The 23,741-nt window shown below is 43.8% G+C and overlaps 1 protein-coding gene across 2 annotated transcripts in view; it reads right to left on the reverse strand.

Moving 5' to 3' along the window:
• Positions 1-3,663: 3,663 nt before the first annotated feature.
• Positions 3,664-23,741, reverse strand: part of FAM185A (family with sequence similarity 185 member A) — a 52,313-nt gene continuing 32,235 nt past the window's right edge. Inside the window, exons 5-8 of one of the 2 annotated variants that reach the window (XM_066591990.1) lie at positions 16,821-16,862; positions 7,838-7,933; positions 7,181-7,315; positions 3,664-4,838 (exon numbers count right to left, since the gene is read on the reverse strand). In XM_066591990.1, the coding sequence (XP_066448087.1) occupies positions 4,723-4,838; positions 7,181-7,315; positions 7,838-7,933; positions 16,821-16,862 (389 nt within the window). In that variant the 3' untranslated portion in view covers positions 3,664-4,722. The remainder of the gene's footprint in view (positions 4,839-7,180; positions 7,316-7,837; positions 7,934-16,820; positions 16,863-23,741) is intronic. The other variant, XM_066591991.1, reaches the window with a different exon arrangement.

The following is a 23,741-nucleotide window of genomic DNA, read 5'->3' on the forward strand; positions in this document are numbered from 1 at the left end:
ACCTATGAAAATGTGATACTACTTTTGGCATAAACGCCGGGTCCGTTTTAAACACTAATTTGGTGTCCGAGATTTTCAGGAACGGGTGGCGAATGGACAAGGCCTGCAGCTCGCTAACCCATCTTGCGGAGGTGATGGCTACTAAGAAAATGGTCTTGATTGAAGCACTACCGATAAAAATGCTTACTATCGGCTCAAATGGTTCCGCTGTCATGGAACCCCCTTAGGGCCCAATTAAGGTTCCAGTCTGGAAAAAGATTTATGGGCCTAGGCCGTAATCTAGTTGCTGCTGCTAGGAACCTGTTGACCCATCTGTTGTCTGCGAACTTTGTGTCACATATGGCGCTAAGGGCTGCGACCTGAACCTTCAGGGTGCTTGGAGAGAGGCCCATCTCTAGGTCCTCCTGCAAGAACTCTAAGATTAGAGGGATGTCCGGGATAGAATCCCCGCGATCCCTTCCCTGTCTCCATGAGGAAAACCTTCTCCAAACTTTCTGGTAGATAAGGTGGGTAGTCTTTTTTCTGCTGGACATTAACGTTTCTACTACTCTCTCTGAGAATCCCTTCTCTTTTAGAGAGGATTCCACAAGAGCCATGCTGTTAAATGGAGCTTGTCTAGGCTCGGATGGCTCAGTGGCCCCTGCGATAGATCTGTCCAGGTAGGGAAGATGACTGGGTCCTGGATGCTCAATGTTGCTACAAGACCGAACCAGCTTCTTTTGGGCCAGAAGGGGGTCACAAGGATTAGTGTGCATACCTGGGTTCTGAAATGTTGTAAGACTCTGGGGATCAATGGTATAGGAGGAAAGGCGTACACCAGCCCCTCTCCCCAGTCTTGGCCTAGGGCATCTACTGCTGTCGGACGATCTCCTGGCCGGAGGGAGAAGAAATTGCTTACTTTGGCATTTTCCCTGGTTGCGAACAGGTCCAATTGTGGGGTCCCCCACTGGTTGATCAGGATTCTGAATGCTTTCAGGGAGAGACCATTCTCCTGGGTCTATCTGCCTCCTGCTGAGAAAGCCCGCTTTTTGGTTTAGCGTCCCCTTCAAATGGGTTGCCGTGATCGAGAGGATCCGGCCCTCTGCCCAGTGGAAAATTTTCTGTGCGATGTTTTGCAGAGCGGGAGATCTTGTGCCCCCTTGGTGTCGTATATGGGCGACCGTGGTTATATTGTCTGACAGTATCTTTATATGCTGGTCTCATAGCGAGTTCCCTAACTGCTGTAGGACCTGCCATATGGCCTGTAGTTCCCTGTAATTTGAGGACTGTTCTTTTGTCCTTTGAGGCCATGGGTCCTGAAAGAACTGGTTCCCCACATGCGCTCCCCATCCCCAGGCGCTTGCATCCGTTGTGATGCGAGTGGCTGGGTTTTGTAGCCAATGAACCCCTCTCCGCAGGTTCTCTGGGGATGCCCACCAACGCAGGCATGTTTTCACCGCGCTTGGAATGTACATTCTTGTCCCTAGAGAGGACTGCTTTTTGTCCCACGTGGATAGGACTGAGGCTTGCAGGGCTCTGGTGTGAGCCTGGGCCCATGCCACTCCTGGAATGCGTGAAGTCAAGCTTCCCAGGAGAGACATGGCTTCCCGAATTGTGCATAATCGTCTCCGTAAAAAGGTTTTGACTAGCCGTCGGATTTTTTGTATTTTCTCCTCGGGTAGGCAGGAGCATTGCGATTCTGAGTCGAGCGTTATACCCAGAAACGTTTTCTGTTTGTCGGGACCTAGGCTGGATTTTTCCCAGTTTATGATCCATCCTAAGGATTGGAGAAGTTCTAGCACTATCCTCAGGTGTTTCCTTAGGAGTTCTCTGGACTCTGCTATTATTAAAATATCGTCCAGGTAGGGTACTATTAGGACCGACTTCTTCCTCAGGTAGGCGGCTACCTCTGCCATAATTTTGGTGAAGATTCTGGGTGCTGAGGAGATCCCGAAGGGCAGGCATCTGAATTGATGGTGCTCTATTCCTTTGGCCATATCCACTGCGAACCTTAGGTATTTCCGGGACCCCTCGTGGATCGGTACGTGGAAATAAGCATCCTTTAAATCGATGGATGCCATGTAGGCTCCTTCGGGAATCAACTTTATCGATGAGGGAATGGACTCCATCTTGAATTTTCTGTATCTGATGCAGGTGTTCAGAGGTTTCAGGTTCACTATCATCCGCTGTTTCCCACAGGGTTTCCTTACTAGGAAGAGACAGGAATAATGGCCCTGGGTTTCCTCGTTTTGCGGTACGGGGGATATTGCATTTAGTTGTTGCAGGTCCCCAACGCTTTGCCTTAGTAGGTGTAACTGTTGTTTGGAGCCTCCCGTGATAATGAATTTTCTTCTGGGGAGGGACACCAGCTCTATCCGGTATCCCTGCTGTAAAATCTTTGGGATCCATGGGCCTTCGGAAATCGCGGCCCCTTGATCCACAAAGCCCCCCAGCCTTGCCCCTACGGGGATGGCGTCAGGGTCTCTGCTTTGGCTCCCCCTGGTGGGGGTTAAAGAGGATGTTCCTTCCTCTGCGCCCCTTGGGGTAACTCCAGCGGCCTGTCTTGCCCTTGCCTCAGTAGGCCTCTGGCTGTTGCCTTGGGGCCCAGAAGGTGGTCTTACCTCTCTGTGGCTTTTCTTCCGGGAATCCCTTTTTGTCGGCCGCCTTCTCTAGAATCTTGTCAAGGTCCGGTCCGAACAAAAACTGGCCGTAGAACGGGAGGGCGCATAGCTTATTTTTTGAGGCTAGGTCGCCTGACCACGATTTCAGCCATAACACTCTTCTGGCTGAGTTAGACCGGGCTGTAGCCGTCGCCGAGAGTTTGACAGTTTCGGCCACGGCGTCCGCTAGGAAATTTGTTGCCATACGCAGGATCGGAAGGGAATTTAGGATCTGTTCCCTCGGTGTCTTATTGGTTAGGTGTAGCTGTAGCTGTTCTAGCCATACCCCCAGAGTTCGCGCCACACAAGTGGCTGCGATCCCTGGCCTAAGTATGTTTAACGAATTAATTTAGGGGGTCTACTGTGTATTTTGACCCCACAGTTTTTGAATGAATCTAAGCAAAACAGAAGGGGAAAATTACGATTTTCATTTTTTTGCAAATTGTGTCATTTTAAAAACATTTTTTTTTTTTGTACAGCACACATGAATGAAGACTTGCACCCCAAAATGGATACCCCCGTTTGTCCTGTGTTCAGAAACATACCCATTGTGGCCCTAATATTATGTCTCTATGCACAACGGGGCTCTAACTGAAAGGAGCAGCCGGTGATTTTCAGAACCGAAATTCAGCTTGAAGGCGATTTAGGCCCCATTGCACATTTGTAGAGCCCTTTAATAGATGAAACAACCCCCCCCCCCCCCCAAATGCCCCCATTTTGAAAAATAGATCCCTTAACGAATTCCTCTGTAATCTTGTGACTTTATGCACACCGGGGCCCAAACCGGAAGGAGCAAGCAAAGGCTTTCAGAACAGACATTTTGCTTGAAGGCGTTTTAGGCCCCATTGCACACTTGTAGAGCCCTTGAGCTGCCAAAACAACGGAGAACCCCCACAAATGACCCCTACATTGTGGGACAAAACATTGTACATGTTGTCCCACAATGTAACCTTCACCATAAAAGTTATATATGCAAAAACAAAAAAATAAAAACTTGTAAATATATTAAAATCACATGGTAGAGTATATTTTAGATTTTTATTACTGTAAAGTGCGAGTCAATTACATCGTTACACTTTCCTGATATATGCATTAAGCAAAACAAGTTGCTAGAAGTTAACGGTTAGTGAGATGTTTTCTGTGCACATAGTTAAAAAATAGGGACAGTGTAAAACCTACCTGTAAAATATGGATAAACTTTGGAGGTTTACGATAATATATAAAATTTTTACTTGATTTCATTATGATTGTTCAACTAGCAGTGCTGAATCCAAGCAGCGCCTGGTATTCCGGTGACCTCTACAGAAGGCACATGTATTATTGATTTCACATACACTGACCTGAAAAGTGTCAGATTTAAAGGGGTTGTCCATTGTTAGAAAAAAGATCTGCTTTTCCCCAGAAACCGCCGTTTTATCAATGGGCTGTGCCTGGTAGTCACTTGAGTGAAGATGCGCTCCAATACCCCAACTCCCCTGACCAACAGTGGTTTTTCTCTAACCCTGGACAATCCCTTTAAACACTAGGTAGGCTCTCAGTTAAGACTGTGCGGGTTTCATTAAACGGATGTACACTCATTGATTTCCAAAGTCAAGTCATTACAATGTTACACCATGACAGTATTCATATCTCCAAATACACCGACTATTCTATTACCGTTACCATATAATAATCGTGAAACTTCCCGCCCCCAATTCCACCATTTTATACAAAAACCTCTACATGGAAGACAAGACGTCTATGTAGTAGTACAAGGCACATTACATCACACAATGCTGTTTTAAAGCTGCATTATTTTGGGAGGCTATTGTTATACATCCTGATATTTCAGGCCCCACAAACAAATTGTCCAGTGATCCTTACCTCATACCTAGACAAGAAGTGCCATGCAACTGTCATTTATAGTGACCGAGCAGCTGCCATACCCTCTAGAGGCATCATTTATACAAGGCTGAGATCTATTAATCTTTCTCTGGAACATTCATTGGGCAGACCAAAATACATCTCCAAGTGTTTGAAGCTTGTGGAACTGTAGTGGTAAAGTGTCTTCCAGGATGGGAGACTGTCCAGTCTGCGGGAGACCTCAGGTTGTGTGCAGTTTCAGGGACTGCAGCCAATCCTGGAGCTTCAGGTACACAGTGCCCCTCTGGGCTTCAGCCACAATCCATCTCTGGGTCTCATTCACCAAATTCATAGTGGCTTTAAAAAACAAACAAAAAACACAGCAGCATGAAACAGATGTATTTATTATGGAGGATGCAGTATATTTTAATACACAGTAGTCATGCATGAGTCACATCTGCAAGATTTTACCTCCGACCACTATACCAAATCCACAGTACTTCTGTTTCCTGATCTCAAACCAAGAACTGCGTGACACTTGTGGCTCACGTACCTCGGTATATCTGATAAATCATCTCTCAGGGCAGCCATTGTGGAACTTTCATGTTTGCCTTCTTACATTTCAACAATCACAACTATTGTTTTTATTAATGTGTATGTATTTTATCTCTTTTGCAGGATACATTATTTCTTTTTTTGATAGTGTAATTTTGGAATATAAGTAAGTTAGGAGCATTTAATTACTCCTAATCTGGATGCATGACAGATCAGCACCGGAGCGTCTAACTACTACACAATGCAGTTATACTGGAACTACGTATCACAACTGTCCCTAACAGGTGATATTTTTAAGGAGATGTCCCACTTATAGCTTTTTTGTTGCAGGTAGCAGACAGCTCTGTACATTTTACAGTGGTCTGGGTTGGTACTGCAGGCAGAGTCCCATTCACTTCAATAAGACAGTCTGCAGTACCAACCCGGGTCACTACACATTAGGATAGAGCAGTTTTGCTTCCTGCATCAAAACAGCTAGAAATAGATTTAAAGGGATTCGGTCATCAGATTCATGCGGCCCAAACAAGAGCAGCATGAGCCTGATGCAGAGATGCCATTACCCGCATGAGTGTTCTATTATTAAATGCTTTTCAGCTTTTCAGAATAAATTCCCTTTGAAGTCTGACTAGAAGCGGAGCTTTGAGTCACGGGGCGGGCTGTGCCTCTCCCCCCCACAGTATGCAGAGTAACAGCTCTGTCCCTGCTAGCTAGTATAAGAAGAGAGCAGTCACTCTGCATGATGGGGGCGGGGAGAGGCCGGCGGCCTGCCCCTGTGACTCAATGCTCAGCAGGACTCTGATAACAGGGTCCCTTTAACCCCTTCCCGCTCCAGGGTGTAAGTTTACGTCCTGGCAGTGGGGTACTTCCCACACAAGGGTGTAATCTTACGTCCTGGGGATAGCGCGAGATCACATATGATCTCACACTATCCTGCAGTGGGAGCCGGCTGTCAGTTATAGCTGGCCTCCCGCTGCAACAGCGGGGGTGCATCGGAAATGCGCCCACCCCCTTTCGCCCCAGCTGTTAGATCGCGGCATGGAAAGGGTTCATAGGGGGAGCGCGCTCCCTCTGTGAAGTTGCCGGGCTCTCGCGATATAATCGCAGAGAGCCCGGCCTGTTGCCATGGCAACAGGACACCAGACACTGGCTTCCTGTGTTGCCAGTGCCTGAACTCACGGTGTAAGCGATAAGGCATCGCTTTTTTAATGCTTTCTCATATTATTAAAAAAAAAGGTTAAAAAAAAATTAAAACCCCACATATTTGGTATTGTCGCATCCATAACGACGCTTACAATAAGCTGCACATGCTTTTGACTGTGCACAAAAAAAGCGTTTAAAAAAAATGCTAAAAAACTGAGGCAAAATGCTAATTTTTAGCATTTTGCCTCAGTTTTTTAGCATTTTTTTGTAGTTGTAGTTTTTTGGTACCATTTTGGGGTACATACGGCTTTTTTGATCACTTTTATTGCGTTTTTAGGGAGGCAAAATGCTAATTTTTAGCATTTTGCCTCCCTAAAAACGCAATAAAAGTGATCAAAAAAGCCGTATGTACCCCAAAATGGTACATTTTGCCTCCCTAAAAACACAATAAAACTGATCAAAAAAGCCGTATGTACCCCAAAATGGTACCAAAAAACTACAGCTAGTCTCACAAAAAATAAGCCCTCACAGAGCTCCGTACATAGAAAAATAAAAAAGTTACAGGACTTTGAATGCAGCATTTTAGAAAAAAAAATAAATTATGGTATCGTTGTAACCGTACCGGCCCGCAGAAAAAATGGATTGTGTCATTTATGCTGCATGATTAACGCTGTAAAAAAAAAAAAAAAGGGCAGAATTGATGCGTTTTCTCTCCCTGCTAGCATAAAAAAAAAAATTACGTTTTATAATATAGTCAATGTAGCCAAAAATAGCACCGATAAAAACTACAGTTCGCCACACAAAAAACAAGCCCTTATATGGCCGCGTCGACGGAAAAATAAAAAAGCTATGACTTTTGATAAATGGAGAAGAAAATCCGGCAAAAATCGTTACATCCTTAAGCCCAAAATAGGCCGTGTCATTAAGGGGTTAAAGGCCACAACTACTGGTAACATTTTACACCCATTTGCAACAGCAAATAATGTTCTATAGTTTAACCTCACCTTTTAAAATGGTTTGCCCCTCTCGGCAGACATTTTCAATCTCCTGCAGCTGCACATCCGGGCTGACACAGACTGCGGCTCCTGTAAGCTGTAACTGAGCCTGGAGATTTGCAGGTATTTTTAGAGTAATACTTCCTAAAAACGACAATGAAAATGTTACAAGCACGTATGTATATTGAGAACCATTTAATCACCGTGTTCTACAGTTTTATATACATTCATCACCTAAAACCCATAAGGCCGGTGACACACTACTGCATTTTGCCCTATGTTTTGCGTCCATAATATGGAAGTCTGTCCTGGCCTGACCCGAACTCTGAGCATCAGAGGAATGCACAGTATGATGCTCGGAGTTCGGGTCAGGAGACCCACGGACAGGCTGGGAAGCAATAACATATTGCAGATGCAAACGCAGGCCAGAATACCATAGACTATCAGCAGCCCAAAAATCAGATGAATAGCATTATATGACTGACAATCAGAACGGTCTCGCATTATTCAACTCACACAGAATTTCTTCTTAAGAGTAGCCCAGTTTTGTGTCCCTAGGATATGCAATGTTCACAATGACCACAATGTTCACCAGTGTGAACGCAGCCTTACAGTCCTCAGAAATGAATATTACAGCAAATAGAAAAACCTTGTAGACTTGCTCACCAATGTCCGTTTTCAGGTATACCTTGCCAGCTTGACTAACATACACATCTATTGTGCCTTGATTTGAAGAGGCCATTAAGCAGCCATCTGACGAGTCTGCAAAACATGGTATGACAAAATATACTTCATCTCTTAGTAGCACTGTTCAAGGTGATGATACATTACTATTCGTTAGTAGGTTAGTGCCATGGGAATATACTGAGCATGCAATGAGTACTCTAAACTCAAGCCAAGTATGTCATAGGGATCACCACACTTTATTCCTGTCGCTTTAGAACATATGCGGCTTATGGCTTATATCATGTAGTTGCATAGAGAACACAATATGATTTATAAAATGCCAGCTACCCAATGGCAATTTTCACAATGCGGATATTTATCATGGCAAAAGTGGCGTAATAGTCTGAAAATGTTGGCGCAAGACTTAACTGCACAGAAAATTTGCAGCTTTTAAAATTCATAACACTCAAATCAGTCTTAAGAAAAGAGGCTGTACGTGCCCTGTTGGACAAGTGTGGCCTCTCCGGGACAACATGTATAATTTAGAAACACAGCTCCAGAAACTGGAGTAAATTATACCAAAAGTCTACAGCAGTGTGGAGCTGGAAGAAATGTCTTTTTAGGCACACAGACCGCCTTAGATGCGATGCTTCATTTATTAGGGGTTCTCTTACGCCTCCAGAAGTCATATTAAGACCAGCGTTTGGTACTTCTACATTTCCCCCATGATGCTGAACCTTTTCATTACACTGTGGCTGAATCTGCTTGTAATACAAACAGGAGATAAGATGAATGACACTGCAGACACTGACTATGTAAATATACATTAAGATTCCAAAATTCAATTAAAATAGTTAGAAGGACATCATATCAAAGTTACACCCCGGTCAATATAAATACACAAATGATGAACCATGTGATGTTTAACATTAACGGGTGAAGCCGGCATGGACAGCAAACTAGAGGATTGTGAACAGCATTTAACAGGATCACAAACTGCTGATAAAGCCATGTGGTTCACCTCTCAATAATCTGTCCCATATACCGGGTCATGGGAAAAAGCCCTGCTCTATAGGTCTGTGAACTACTTCTGGTCTAACTGTAACCCCTGGTAGTGATTACAACATAACAGACATTCCTCAGTTGTCAAAAGCCATTTATGAGCAGCGATATCAATTTATCACCAGTAGGACGAACCAGGTATGAACGATGGGTAAAAGGATTGGCTCAATTCCACCAAAATGTAGCTAACTACTCCCTGACTGCAACAGCTTACATCAAAAGTACCCCAAAAGTGGTCATCATATAGCTTTAGGACAGTCCAAATACCCCCTAGTGACGTAGAATGTTCCCCTGAGGTGCACTTACTACAAGTTGAAAACCTAGGGTGTAGCTGATTTAGGTCGCCTGCACACGGGCGGAAATCCCGCGGCGGGATTTCCCGCGGGATTTCCGCCACTGAAAGTTTGCATAGGAGTGCATTACAATACGCACTCCTATGCAGACGGCCGCGGTTAAGCGTATGGAATGAAAAAGCTTTATATTTCCATGTGTCTCCTTTTGATTCTAATGTGAAAAAAAAAAAAAGTGTATGAGCGGTGGTGGTGGTGGGGTCCATACCCCCCAAAAAGGTATAAGTGAATGCAGGGGAAGTCAAATGTAGTCAGAACTATGCTACTGAGCGATATGTATGAACACTTTTTAAAAATTTATTTATTTTAGCCTTCAATTCAGATACGGACATAAAAACCTGATTTGCAGCAAGAAGGGCACTGTGAACCAATAATATACAATAATGAGGGTTTGTTTTCTTGATGCTATATTTAGCATCTTTAAAGTGTACTTAACTCTTCAGATGACTTTTCTGTTGCTGTGTATATATGAGGAATAAAATTATTTCTGCTGATCTGTGATTCTCAATTCTTTCAGAGACTGGCTGCTGTGTTGTGTTCTATAGACTGTGCAGATAACTACAGATTCTGGTCTCTATCTACAACTCATCCTCATGTAGAACAGTGTTCAGGAGTACTGAGCAGTGGAGTTGTGAATAAATAAAAGCAAGTCATTCACTGTTAACTCTAAGGTTTCATTCAGATGGCTGGGTGCTGGTTACACCTGAGATTCTTGGGCCCAACTATCATCAAACAGATGCATGTCCCTGCGCTGTCCAAGCGGCAAGGCAGTGGACATTACATGTCCTACTGTCATCCACAAATCAGACCAGAATAGGCTGTGCTGGCCTTTTTTTTCTTAAACATCGGGGGGGGGGGGGGGGGGGAACCCTCTTCTGCATCCCCCTATGATTTTAATAGGTACGAGTTCTATCTGACTTTGGTCAGTTACAAATTCGGACTTCTAACTGTTGGGGGAAAAAAGCAGTGTGAATGGGTCCTAAGCTTGATCTGTGCTTCATTCCCCCCTCTCCTCATAGGCTTCAATGAGCAAGATGACATCCCCTTCCATTACTACTTGTTCTGTAGTTATGCCATCTTCAGCAACAATGAAAAAAACATTAATGACAGTCTTAAAACATTGCTATACACTCTATATACCAATCTATTCAAATCAGACCATAGCAAGTCAAAACATACACAAATATACACACAGTCCAATCTATCTAGACATATAAACTATGTGTATTAATCATTATACTGCTGCACAGAATAACTATACAACCTACAGAAAATGGAAGCTCAGACTAAAAAATATATCACTTTTATTGATAATATAGCTAAAACAAGTGCAGCATCAAGACATGATAAATCTCATTAAATTATGAATAAAATGCTTATAACAAGCCACTATTGACACAGCATAAAATTCTTATATTTAAAAGTGCATAAATGCTGCTAGAATACAAAGGTTGCCCCGTGTAAGGGAGCACACCTACCACATATATCCGTATAGCAATAAAGTGCATAAGTATAAAATATATTAGGTATGGGGACTCAAAAGGAATGTTACAGTACTAACTGATGTAGGATTCAGTCTTCATCAAAACACGGATCAGGGTGGTTGTCATCCCTTTGCTTCCTGAATTATTCATGGGTTAGTACTGTGACATCCATTTGGTCCCCGTACTTCATATGTTTATATATACTTAAAGGGGTTGTCCCGCGCCGAAACAGGGTTGTTTTTTTTTTTCAAACCCCCCCCCCCACCCCGTTCGGCGCGAGACAACCCCGATGCAGGGGTTAAAAAAGAACACCGGAGAGTGCTTACCTGAATCCCCGCACTCCGGTGACTTCTTACTTACCTGCTGAAGATGGCCGCCGGGATCTTCACCCTCTGTGGACCGCAGGGCTTCTGTGCGGTCCATTGCCGATTCCAGCCTCCTGATTGGCTGGAATCGGCATGTGACGGGGCAGAGCTACACGGAGCCCCATTGAGGAAAGAAGAAGACCCGGACTGCGCAAGCGCGGCTAATTTGGCCATTAGACGGCGAAAATTAGTCGGCTCCATGGAAACGAGGACGCCAGCAACGGAGCAGGTAAGTGAATAACTTCTTATAACTTCTGTATGGCTCATAATTAATGCACAATGTACATTACAAAGTGCATTAATATGGCCATACAGAAGTGTATAGATCCACTTGCTGCCGCGGGACAACCCCTTTAAGTACTTTATTGATATACACATTCTATAAAAACAAAAAAAAAAATCTAGAACAGTGATGGCGAACCTGCAAACCACGATAGCGATTACTGGCTGGGGTACCACAGCTCCACCAGGTAATCATGCAGTGGCACTAATTTTAGTGCACTCTGACGTCCGTGTGCAGCCGGGATCATCCTCCTCCTCCTCCTCTCCTCAATATTACTACTGGGACTGAAAGGTGTTCCTATTACAACTGGGACTGAAAGGTGTTCCTATTACAACTGGGACTGAAAGGTGTTCCTATTACAACTGGGACTGAAAGGTGTTCCTATTACAACTGGGACTGAAAGGTGTTCCTATTACAACTGGGACTGAAAGGTGTTCCTATTACAACTGGGACTGAAAGGTGTTCCTATTACAACTGGGACTGAAAGGTGTTCCTATTACAACTGGGACTGAAAGGTGTTCCTATTACAACTGGGACTGAAAGGTGTTCCTATTACAACTGGGACTGAAAGGTGTTCCTATTACAACTGGGACTGAAAGGTGTTCCTATTACAACTGGGACTGAAAGGTGTTCCTATTACAACTGGGACTGAAAGGTGTTCCTATTACAACTGGGACTGAAAGGTGTTCCTATTACAACTGGGACTGAAAGGTGTTCCTATTACAACTGGGACTGAAAGGTGTTCCTATTACAACTGGGACTGAAAGGTGTTCCTATTACAACTGGGACTGAAAGGTGTTCCTATTACAACTGGGACTGAAAGGTGTTCCTATTACAACTGGGACTGAAAGGTGTTCCTATTACAACTGGGACTGAAAGGTGTTCCTATTACAACTGGGACTGAAAGGTGTTCCTATTACAACTGGGACTGAAAGGTGTTCCTATTACAACTGGGACTGAAAGGTGTTCCTATTACAACTGGGACTGAAAGGTGTTCTTATTACAACTGGGACTGAAAGGTGTTCTTATTACAACTGGGACTGAAAGGTGTTCTTATTACAACTGGGACTGAAAGGTGTTCTTATTACAACTGGGACTGAAAGGTGTTCTTATTACAACTGGGACTGAAAGGTGTTCTTATTACAACTGGGACTGAAAGGTGTTCTTATTACAACTGGGACTGAAAGGTGTTCTTATTACAACTGGGACTGAAAGGTGTTCTTATTACAACTGGGACTGAAAGGTGTTCTTATTACAACTGGGACTGAAAGGTGTTCTTATTACAACTGGGACTGAAAGGTGTTATTATTACAACTGGGACTGAAAGGTGTTATTATTACAACTGGGACTGAAAGGTGTTATTACTACTGTGGCTGCTGAGAGGTTACTACTACTACTGGGGCTGCTGAGAGGGTTACTATTACAACCGGGGCTACTGAGAGGGGTAATATTACTGGGGCTGCTGTGGGGTTATTACTCAGGCTACTGAGGTAGTTATTACTACTGAGGGGGTTAATATTATTTCTGGGGCTATTCAAAGAGTTATTACTGGGGCTGCTGTAGGGGTTACTATTACTGGGGCTGCTGAAGGGGTTACTATTACTGGGGCTGCTGAAGGGGTTACTATTACTGGGACTACTGTGGGGTTAATATTGCTACTGAGGGAGTTAATATTACTACTGAGGCCACTGTGGGGAACACTATTGTTACTAAGGCCACTGTGGGGAACACTATTGTTACTGAGGCCACTGTGGGGAACACTATTGTTACTGAGGCCACTGTGGGGAACACTATTGTTACTGAGGCCACTGTGGGGAACACTATTGTTACTGAGGCCACTGTGGGGAACACTATTGTTACTGAGGCCCCTGTAGGGAACACTATTACGACGGACGGACGGAGGGAGGGAGGGACGGACGCACGCACACCCCTATTACTACTGAGGCCACTGGGTGGAGCGACCCTATTACTACTCAGGCCACTGGGTGGAGCGACCCTATTACTACTCAGGCCACTGGGTGGACAACCTATTACTACTGAGGCCACGGGGAAGAAGGAAGGGGGGGGGGGGGAACACAAGATACACCCTATTACTACTGAGGCCACTGGGGTGGGGGACCCTATTACTACTGAGGCCACGGACACACACCCCCTATTACTACTCAGGCCACTGGGGGGAGCGACCCTATTACTACTCAGGCCACTGGGCGGACAACCTATTACTACTGAGGCCACGGGGAAGGGGGGGGGGGGGCACGATACACCCTATTACTACTGAGGCCACTGGGGTGACAACGCCGTCACTACTAAGGCCACGGGGAAGGGGGGGGGGGGATGGACGACACCCTATTACTACCGAGGCCACTGGGGGGGGGGGGGACGCTATTACTACTGAGGCTGCTCTGCACATGGCAGCATACCCCTCAAGCTGACTCAGGGTATGTTTACACATGGTGGAAGCGCTGCAGAATATCTGCAGCGAAAATTTCCATGGCAATTTCCGCATCAAAAATACAGTCAAATTCCGCATTGTTGCTATGGATTTTGGCAAGAAAACCTGATTTCACACTATGCAGTGCTCCCTCTCACCTCCTTTAAAGGCTTCCCACTGTCAGCGCTCCCTGGCTTCCGGTTCCCAGCGGCCTGGTCTGGTGCGGTGCGGTGCTAATGGTCAGGTGCCGCGCTGCTGGTCAGGTGAGGCCACTACAGATCGCTGAGAACCAGAAGTCTGGGAGCGCTGACAGCGGGAAGCCTACGGTGGAAGTGAGGGGCAGCGCCTCATAGTATGAAATCAGCTGTGGGTACACAACTGATTTTCAGTCAAAATCCGCACCAATGGTACACCAGGGCTCCAGCGAAGAAATAGAACACGCCCTATTCCTCTCTGTCCATTTTGAAATGGTCCTGTTTTATAATGGCGGAGGTAAAAAGCAAAAAAAGAAGAAAAAAAAAATATGTTGCGATAAGACATGTTGGCGGTTTGCTATAAAGTGGCTTTTGGGTGGCAGTTTGGGCCCTCGGTCTCTAAAAGTTTTGCCATCACTGCCCTAGAAGGAGTTGTCGGGAATGAAGCTTTTATGTGTGATTGTAACGTTGATATAAGGGATTACAATATCAGAGCAAAAGGATAATTTAATGTGCAAATCTGAACATTTGAATGGAAGCTCTAGTACCCTGTTGTACCGCCTCTAGCTTGGATACAAGATGTGGTACAGTCGGGCATGGAGGCTCTAGTATCCTGTTGTACTGCCTCTAGTTTGGATACAAGATGTGATACAGGCGGGCATGGAGGCTCTAGTACCCTGTTGTACCGCCTCTAGCTTGGATACAAGATGTGATACAGGCAGGCATGGAGGCTCTAGTACCCTGTTGTACTGCCTCTAGTTTGGATACAAGATGTGATACAGGCGGGCATGGAGACTCTAGTACCCTGTTATACAGCCTTTAGTTTGGATACAAAATGTGATAAGGGTGGGCATGGAGGCTCTACGGTAGTACCCTGTTGTACTGCCTCTAGTTTGGCTACAAGATGTGATACAGGCAGGCAAGGAGGCTCTAGTACCCTGTTGTAAAGCCTCTAGTTTGGATACAAGATGTGATAAGGGTGGGCATGGAGGCTCTAGTACCCTGTTGTACTGCCTCTAATTTGGATACAAGAAGTGATAAGGGTAGGCATGGAGGCATATAGGTTCCGTACGGTATCCTGTGGCATATCACTGTACATTTACTGTAACTGAGCCTCTAGATCATGCAAACTTGTAGGCTAACAAAGTTGGTGTCCCAGATGGTCCGTGCATGTTCTATTGGGAATAAATCTGGCGACCGGGCAGCCACAGAAAAGTAACAATGTTGTGCATGCATCTCGGACATCCTTTCTGTGTGCGGCTGAGCACTATCTTGCTGGAAAATGCCTCTTGGAAGCCCTGCCAACAGGGGCAACCCGGTGGCTGTAGGGCGTCTTGAGCATATTCCCTGAGCTCATTGTCCCTCGTATAACTACTAGGGTGGGCCAACTGTTGTGTGCCATGGCCCCCCAGAGCATCACACCAGCAGTGGGGACAGTGTGCCACTCCACAGCAAAGGCAGGATTGAGACAATCACCCCGAGGTTTCCAGACAGTAACAGACATGTTGTCAGTGTCCAAACTAAACCTAGATTTGTTGCTGAAGACAATACAGTTCCACTCCGTAGCGGTCCAGTTTCATTGTTCATGATACCATGGCAAATGGAGGCAATGATGGGTGGGTGTCAAAGGCAGTACAGGTAATGGGCGCTGTGAGACCAAATGTCCTTCAGTCAATCGCCTGGATATGGTTTAGACTGACACAGGAGCCTGTAATGACTGCCAACCAGAGACAGGCAATTCTGACAACAAAACAGTTGGAGTTGCTCATGCTTGGCGGATGATCCCAAGTAGCAGTGTGGTCTGTCAAAGCGTCCTGAGCCCGGTTGACTTGTGTGCATGCTCTCAGGCATCCACTGGTCCCAACACCACCTAACAGTTTGGCCAGATCAGCCCCGATGGCGGGAAATTCGTTGATACGACCATCCAGCTTCTCGCATTTAATAATGCGCCCCTCTCAAACTCTGCTAACGGGGTGAAATCTCTTTGATTGCCTTATAGAGACGTCTATCGCTCAACAAGCTCTACACAAGCAGAAAAAGAGGTCCAGTACACACAAGTAACATGAGAGCCTTATTATAAGCCAAAAGCGGAACCAATTTTAAGGCCTTAGGTGGCAAGGCCGTTCATATAATGCCACCACTCTAGTCATTTGCATATCTGCCCGAGATATAACTGCAAGCCGAGTTTTGCAGCAAAGTGACAACTACTTCTAGGTGCTGGATTTTTTTGACAAAGTGTGTATGCAGTGGGTGTGAGTTCTATGTCAGGGCAATTTCTGTATTATAACAGCAATTATATATTTCATTCACATATTTAAAATGCATATGTGTGTCAATAACGGATTCTCATATGCATTAATAGTATTCTGAAAAGATGTCCCATGTCTTGCTGCAGCACTTTTTAGCTATATTACCGTATGATGTAATCAATAACGGTGATTTTTTAAAATTTAGTTGCGCTTCCATATTCTGAAGGTTAATCCAATCTATTCATATGTACAATATTGGAGGTAAACACAAATTAGCCTTTATTACTCCAAGTAATAGTAGTGTAATGGGAACAGTACATTAGGCTTCAGCCGCACTGAGACTTTTTGTACTGCTCCGGATTGATTTCAACCATCGAGTGACAGCTTCAGTCATACACTACATACTGTGTTATATGGAATCTTGTGGACTGCAGCTGTCACTCAATAGTTAAAATCAATTAGTAGCCCTAATTATGTCTCAGTGTAGCCCAGGCCTTTATATAATAGGCAGTAGCTGTAAACACATTACATTCCCATCACTGAAATGTGCCGGCAGAATGCATACCTACTGTAATATTTCCTTCTGTCGTATGCAGTTTTGTATCACCTACAAGTAAACAAAGAAAATACTCAAAGTCGTATCAAGATATCAAATGCAACACGTAAAAATATTTACAAGTGCACATACATAGTATATTAACCCCAAAGAGAGAAGCTTCAAGAGCAAATGCCCAATGAGGAGCTCAGGATGGCAGAAAGAGCCCTAGTATAAAATATATACTCCGTACATAGAAGCCTCTGTATACAAATACACTAGACAAACCCCCACAGATCCCTTCTTCAATGACATCTAACGTGAACTGCTCAGATTATAGCCAAAGTATTTATATGCTGCCAAAATGGCTTTCTGAGGAGCGGGAATTAGTCATCCTTCCTGAAGTCAACCCTCCCACTGGAGTTATTATCACACTGAAGGGAATAGTAGAGTACTTGATTAAAATACTTCATCTATTTTTCGCCAGACAGTCATATGCCAAGTGAAGGGTTAGAGAATGAAAAAGTTATGGAAAATGGCTAGAATCTCATGGAGCAGGACACATCTCAGGAGGATATTGCAGGAAGGAACGAGCAGCGATTCTTTGGGGTTACAGAAGGAAACAAATTTTAGTGCATGCCAATCCCATATAGGTCATCTTTACAAATTCAGAGCACATTTCAGAGGAGGACAACATTAGTGTCTGCTATTAAGGTGGTATGGACAGACAGTGGGACCCCTGAGTAGTACAGGACGAGGGTCAGTTAGGAGTCATAACCTGGATGAGACATCAGGATGTGTCCTCCTGCAGCTGTGCCGCTGCCCACTCACACTCTTTCCCCCCACTAGTCCTACTTACAATGCCGCAGGAGTATTCCAGTTCATTCTAGGATGAAAATGTATTTAATTTTCAAATATTCAATACCTCACAGTTTTCAATATCTCTGCTTGCAGTAAATTAAATTAGACCCTTCATGGTTTACTGGCAGAGGATGAGACTTTGTCCTGGTTGTGTGATGGATACACAGATGCTCAGCTTGTTACAAATGATAAATCTCAGGGCTCCAGCTTGTGACCAAAATGCTTAGCAATGTACTAAGATTTTGCAAATGGCAACAAGATTTTTCAATCTGGTCGACGTATGTGAACAGCCCTTTCACCATGCGAGGAGATATTTCTTCTGCAGCTAGCAGATGTGCTGCATACTCACACTGTCTGCCAGGAGTTGAAGAAACGTCCTTACCACTTATGAGTTTGGCTTTTCTTTTTAGCGCTGGCTGCCCAGCTGCTGAGGTAACCAATCCGGGCCATGCTGCCAGCGGCTCTGTTCAAGGTCGTTACCGGTAGGAAAGAAACAATCTATGGACTTTGACATGCATGATTTGTCTATGGATGGGGAAGGGGGCGAGTGGGCAGAGATGAGCAGCTTGACTACAGATGACAAGGGAAGAGGACTGGCTTACCCAATGATGAGGGAGGGAAATGTGCAATTTGCTTATTGACAGCAGGGAGAGATGAACGACTCAGGGGGATGAGTGGCTTGACTACGGTGGAGTGGGGTGGGGGAAAAGATGAGCAGCCTGTTTATGGATCAGGGCAAGTAGGGTATATGAAATTAATTACTCATTTTATTGAGTTTAGGTAGGACCATCACTGGGACTGCAGCAGAATTCCACTACCTAGAACTATGTGCTCACACTAGTGCGATTAGGTCTGCACAACCGAACAAGGTGAGCACAATACAGTCGTAATTACATCCCATGTTTTGAATATGACACCACACATGCAAAGCTTTTTTCCTATTATATATATATATATATATATATATATATATATACACACACACACATACATACACACACACACACCATTTTCAACAATGTCTTTGTGACATTTGAGGTAGACAGCCAAGTATATTTGTACTTTCCTGAAAAGCTCAAGTCATGGCTCTGAATAAACTGTATTTGAAGGTTAAGTTGATCATACTGTAGTAACTATTACATAAAAGTATGCTATAACTGCACAGCTGCTGACTGGAAACATCTGGAGAACTCTATTAAAGCTATCCAGCTCCCCACTCGCTCCCCCAAGGAAATGTTTGCTAAGAAGATTCCATGCCCTGTTTTTGTTTTGGTCTCATTACAAAAAAGGCAAAAGAGAAAAATCAGCTTTTCACTGCTAGAAGTTGGGTTAGAACTGTTTGTGGGTGGAAAACGGATTAAGAAAAAATAATGGAAACCAGGATGTGACCAAAATAAATGGAACTACTGTGGGCTCCGTACAAGAATATTAGTGCACACAGGAACCAGAGGCGTTTCACATAGCAATCAATGTAATGAGATTTCGAGAAAAACACACATCTGCTAAGTTATGCTGCGTTTAGATTGTTAAAAGAAAAAAAAAAAATCATTCAAACGAGTGAAAGTGAACGATGACCATTCGGTTTAAAAGTAAGCTAACGACAAACGAGAATCGTTCAGTTTTCATTCGTCGTTCAGTTTCAGCCGGCATAAAAACCATTGTTTGTTTGCTTATCGTTATGTTTAAACAATCCCCGCTCAGTGTCCCACGTAGGAATGAGAAACCCTGAAGGAGAAGTGAACGACTTAACGATGATCTGCCCGTCAAAACCGGCTGAACGCGGGGCTCGTTAGGTAGCACTTGTGCACAGCTGGCGGGGCTTATGAACTAGCGAAATAAAATAAAAAAGCGGCGGCATGACAGTCCTAATGGTGGGCTGACAGCTTTTTTATTTTATTTTGCTCTGCTATACATCGGATCCATCGCTTATCTAGGCAGGGGGGATAATCTATATCTCTGTTGTAGGCAGAATCCTCTCTTAATCCTGTGTTATGAGCCATACAAGGAATCTATTTATTTATCTTTAGCGGCAGAGTAGTATATTGAAATTTATCTCTGAACAACTCTAATAGACGGCATCCAGCATATCTGGGAATAAGTCCAGAGTGCCGGTTATCTTGGGGTTAACCCTAGGCATTATCCTATGGGAAACTACTGCACTCTGTCATCAATATCTTTGGATCTTTGACCCTATCTTAGGTATTGTATGATTTTTTCTGATCAGTCCAGAATAGGGACTAGTTAATACTACTTGAACAACTTGATTCCACAGTTGGGTACAAATCTGAAACAGTACCCTATACATGATCATCCGCACTGCTTAACGGATTATAGTCCTTTTTGAACGAATACCTTCTCTTGCGTCTACTCTAGACCATTAACCTCCCTCTAAGAATAATACATCTAAAATAAGCCCCTGAGGAGCCCACACTGTGGGCGAAAGCATCGGGCGATTGGGAAGGTTATTGTATTTGATTATGCGACATTTTGTACTAAATCTATATTGGACTATGAGAATTACATCTAGCTCTGGCTGAAAAAACTACTGAAAATACATCCGTTTTTTAGCTAAGGAGAACTCTATATTGGGGTTTTCCCTGACTACGAAAATAAAGGAACCCCTTACTGATTACAGTCAGTGGTAAAACACAGAAAGAATCACGAACGGTACTGATCTTGAACTGCGATTGGATAATACACTCACATATCCCCTACCGTCTATCTGATTTTTTGTTTGTTTGTCTGTACATAAGGTTTTAAAGATAATTTAATAAAGGTTTATTTTTAGAATTTCTAGACTTTGGGTAAGCTGTATTTGTGGAAAACAAACAAACAAAAAGCAGCGGTGTGAACAGAAGCACCACACTAGAGCTATGGGGAACTGGGACGGGAGCAAAAAAAAAATCTAAAATAACAAAAAAAAAAATCCAATTTCCTGTGGTGAAATGTATTTTAGAAAAAAAATGAGGGACATCTACTTTCACCATTTTTGCTGTTCTGAATAGCTAGGACAGTAGAATCTCAGGCTAGCACCCCGTCCCAGGCCCTTTGGTGAAAAGAACACATAAAGCTAGCCTGCCAACAATCCTAAGCCGTGGGTTACACTAGTGTACAGATATAAATGGCAAGCATTAGGCAGCATGTGTTCCCACTTGTCTTATCCCACAATACATCACAGATCTCCTTTTATATCTCGGGATATAAACATTCTAAATGGAGTACAGATGAGCGAGTGAAGCACACAGGAAATCTTCCAGGCTTTGTGAGGAAGTTAACTGGGAATCTCCAATATCAATATTTTGTACTATCAGGGCAAGATATAAAATATATGAGGCATGGTACAGGCTGAAGCTGATCATGTAATGCTGTATCATGGGACTGATGTGAAACCAACATCAAGACGGTGCCTGATAACTATCAGACAGGAGGCTGCACTGCATGGAAGTGAACACAATATACAGGGGAGACAGGCAATCGGGTAAGGGTGGCAAGGACGGAAAAATGCTTTTGGCGGAGTGGCCATTTAATTGATTCTGTTGCATTTACAGTACACTCAAAATGAATCATATATTAAATGGGTTTTGCAGTTTAAAAAGTAAGGCAAGCAGCTTTTTCAAAAGGTATATCCATCTTGTAAAGTCATGGCATATCTATAGCGTATGCGATCACTTTTTGATTAGTGGGACCCACAGTGATGCTCAGAATTAGATTTTACCTGGACAGTGGTGCTTCCAGCTTTGTGGGGAACACGAGCCAACTCCACTGACTGTAATGGGTCAGTGCTGCAGCTCCCGGGTCCTGGAGTTACTGTGCAGGGAAAAACTGTGTGAGGGCCGCAGTCCCTCCCATTCTGATTGGTAGGAATCCCAGAGATTGGACCTTAGCCAAAATAATAGCATATCCTGGCAATATGACATCACCATACAATATTAGAAATACTAACATAACAAGTCAAGAGCTAACTCCCCCCACTGCCCAACACGGGCTACCAGTCTCTGTATGTACTGCAGAAGCAAGGATGTGCTGTACCAGCATGTGCCCAAATGCAGTCATACACTGGTCACATGACGTACTTACTGGCATCACTGTGGCCAGCGATTGGAAAACTAATACGGTATGTTCACATGTAGTGGAAATGCTGTGTGCAGCTAAAAAATTCTGTGTCAAAATCCACAACATTTCGCCATCAAAATCCACAATATTGGTGAGGATTTTGACTTGAAACCCGCAGCCGATTTCAGCCCGCTCTGTGTTCCTCTCAATACTGTGCGCTGCTGTACCCAGAGCACACCGGCAGCGGCTACTGAGCTCCACTACTAGCAGAAGTGGCATCACATGACCTGCGCGTTACATGAACACTGGCGATGGCGCTGAGTGGGCGTAGCAAGACTTGATCTGACTTGCCCGTCAGATCACGGTCTAATATAATACTATGGTGTATGTTATCATACTGCAGGAACAATTAAGCCATCGCAAGTGAGTTTCACTGTTCCTGCAGTATGATGTAATATATACCAAAAAATATATTTTAAAAAATGTAAAGTTTTATTAGGAAAAAATAAAAATACATGTCAGAATTGCGCTCTGGGTCACCCGCATCTCCAAGAAAAAAAGTAATGAAAAGCGATCAAAAAGTCATATGTACTCCAAAATGGTACCAATAGAAACTACCGGACGTCCCGCAAAAAGCAAGCACAAGCACAACTATGTCAACAAAAAAATAAGAATGTTATGGCTGTCAGAAAATGGCAGCAGAAAATAAATAAGTAGTACAGCAAAAAAAAAAAGTTATAAAATTTGGTATCATTGTAATCATAGTGACACATAGAATAAAGTATCGTGTCATTTTTGCTGCAGTTCGTACACCATAGAAACAAGAACCCCCTCCCACCCCAAAGATGGCGTGTTTTCCCCCCATTTCACTCAACTTAGAATTTTTTGTTCAGGTTTTTGATTACACTATATGGTACATTACATGATACCATTGAAAATCACAACTCGTCCCACAAAAAACAAGCCCTCAAACAAACTTTAAAAATGCAGAAGAAAAAGCGAAAATGGAGAAAAACAGGGCCGCGTCCTTTGGGGTTAATATTGGGTCCAATATGCATCTTAATGTATGCAGCACATCCTAACTGGTCCATGCACCTTTTTAGAAATGTACACTATGTCCAACCTGGCGTACATTTCTGGTATCATTTACGCCACCTTTTGGCATAAACTATACCTAAATCTGTTGGAATAAAGTCGCCACACCCCTCCCAACAAGCCCTGCCCACTTTTCAAAAAAGTGCCTCCGGACAGAGTTTCCGTCATGGAACCGGCTCAAAATACCGCAAGAAAAAGTGCTGCATACAGCTTTTTTTCTTCTATTCAAAAGCTGGGCAGTAAGTAGGTAGGTCCCATTATAGTCAATGGTGTCTGTCCTGTGCGGTTCGGTTCCATGCGAAGACTGATTCGTTCAGCCGTGGGAGTTACCCTTTCCTATCCCAAACAGAGCAGGAAAGCAAAATTCCCAACGCAGATGTGAAATCTCCCATAACCAATGTGAAAAAAGTTTCAATGTATTTGCCCCTTTGATGAATAGGATAGAGTGAAGACCTAGGTTTTAGACCCGTGCAGAAAGGGGGTGGAGAAAGATCATAATCTTCATTGAGCGCATCTGACTTATCAAGAGTACTATGGTGTGTAAAGAGAACTATGCTTTCTTGAATAGCAAAAACGTCTTGTAAGGTTCAGCTTTGTGAGGAAATTGTTAATATGAAGAAAAGAAAAAAACAAAAAAAAAGAAGAGAAGCTTTTGTGTGTATGAGGGGAGGGCAAAGAAGGAGGGGGATAGGGAAGGAAGGTTTTCATGGGTTGGTCTTTTTGTGTGTGGGGTTATCAGTGCCATGTTGTTCCGGTTTTCTTTTTTTTTTTTTATTAGAGGCAGATGGTGGGGTGGGGTGGGCCTTTGTCTCATAGTCGTTAGAGTCTCTATGTAATTTGTCCAGTTTCGTATAAAAAGATTTCTTTTGAAATACAGATTATCCTGTTTGACAAAATTCTATCACATCTGTTAAATTGGGGAAGGGTTTTGAATGCATCAAT

This window comes from Eleutherodactylus coqui, chromosome 2 (assembly GCF_035609145.1).
Source record: "Eleutherodactylus coqui strain aEleCoq1 chromosome 2, aEleCoq1.hap1, whole genome shotgun sequence".
NCBI classification, from domain to species: Eukaryota; Metazoa; Chordata; class Amphibia; order Anura; family Eleutherodactylidae; genus Eleutherodactylus; species Eleutherodactylus coqui.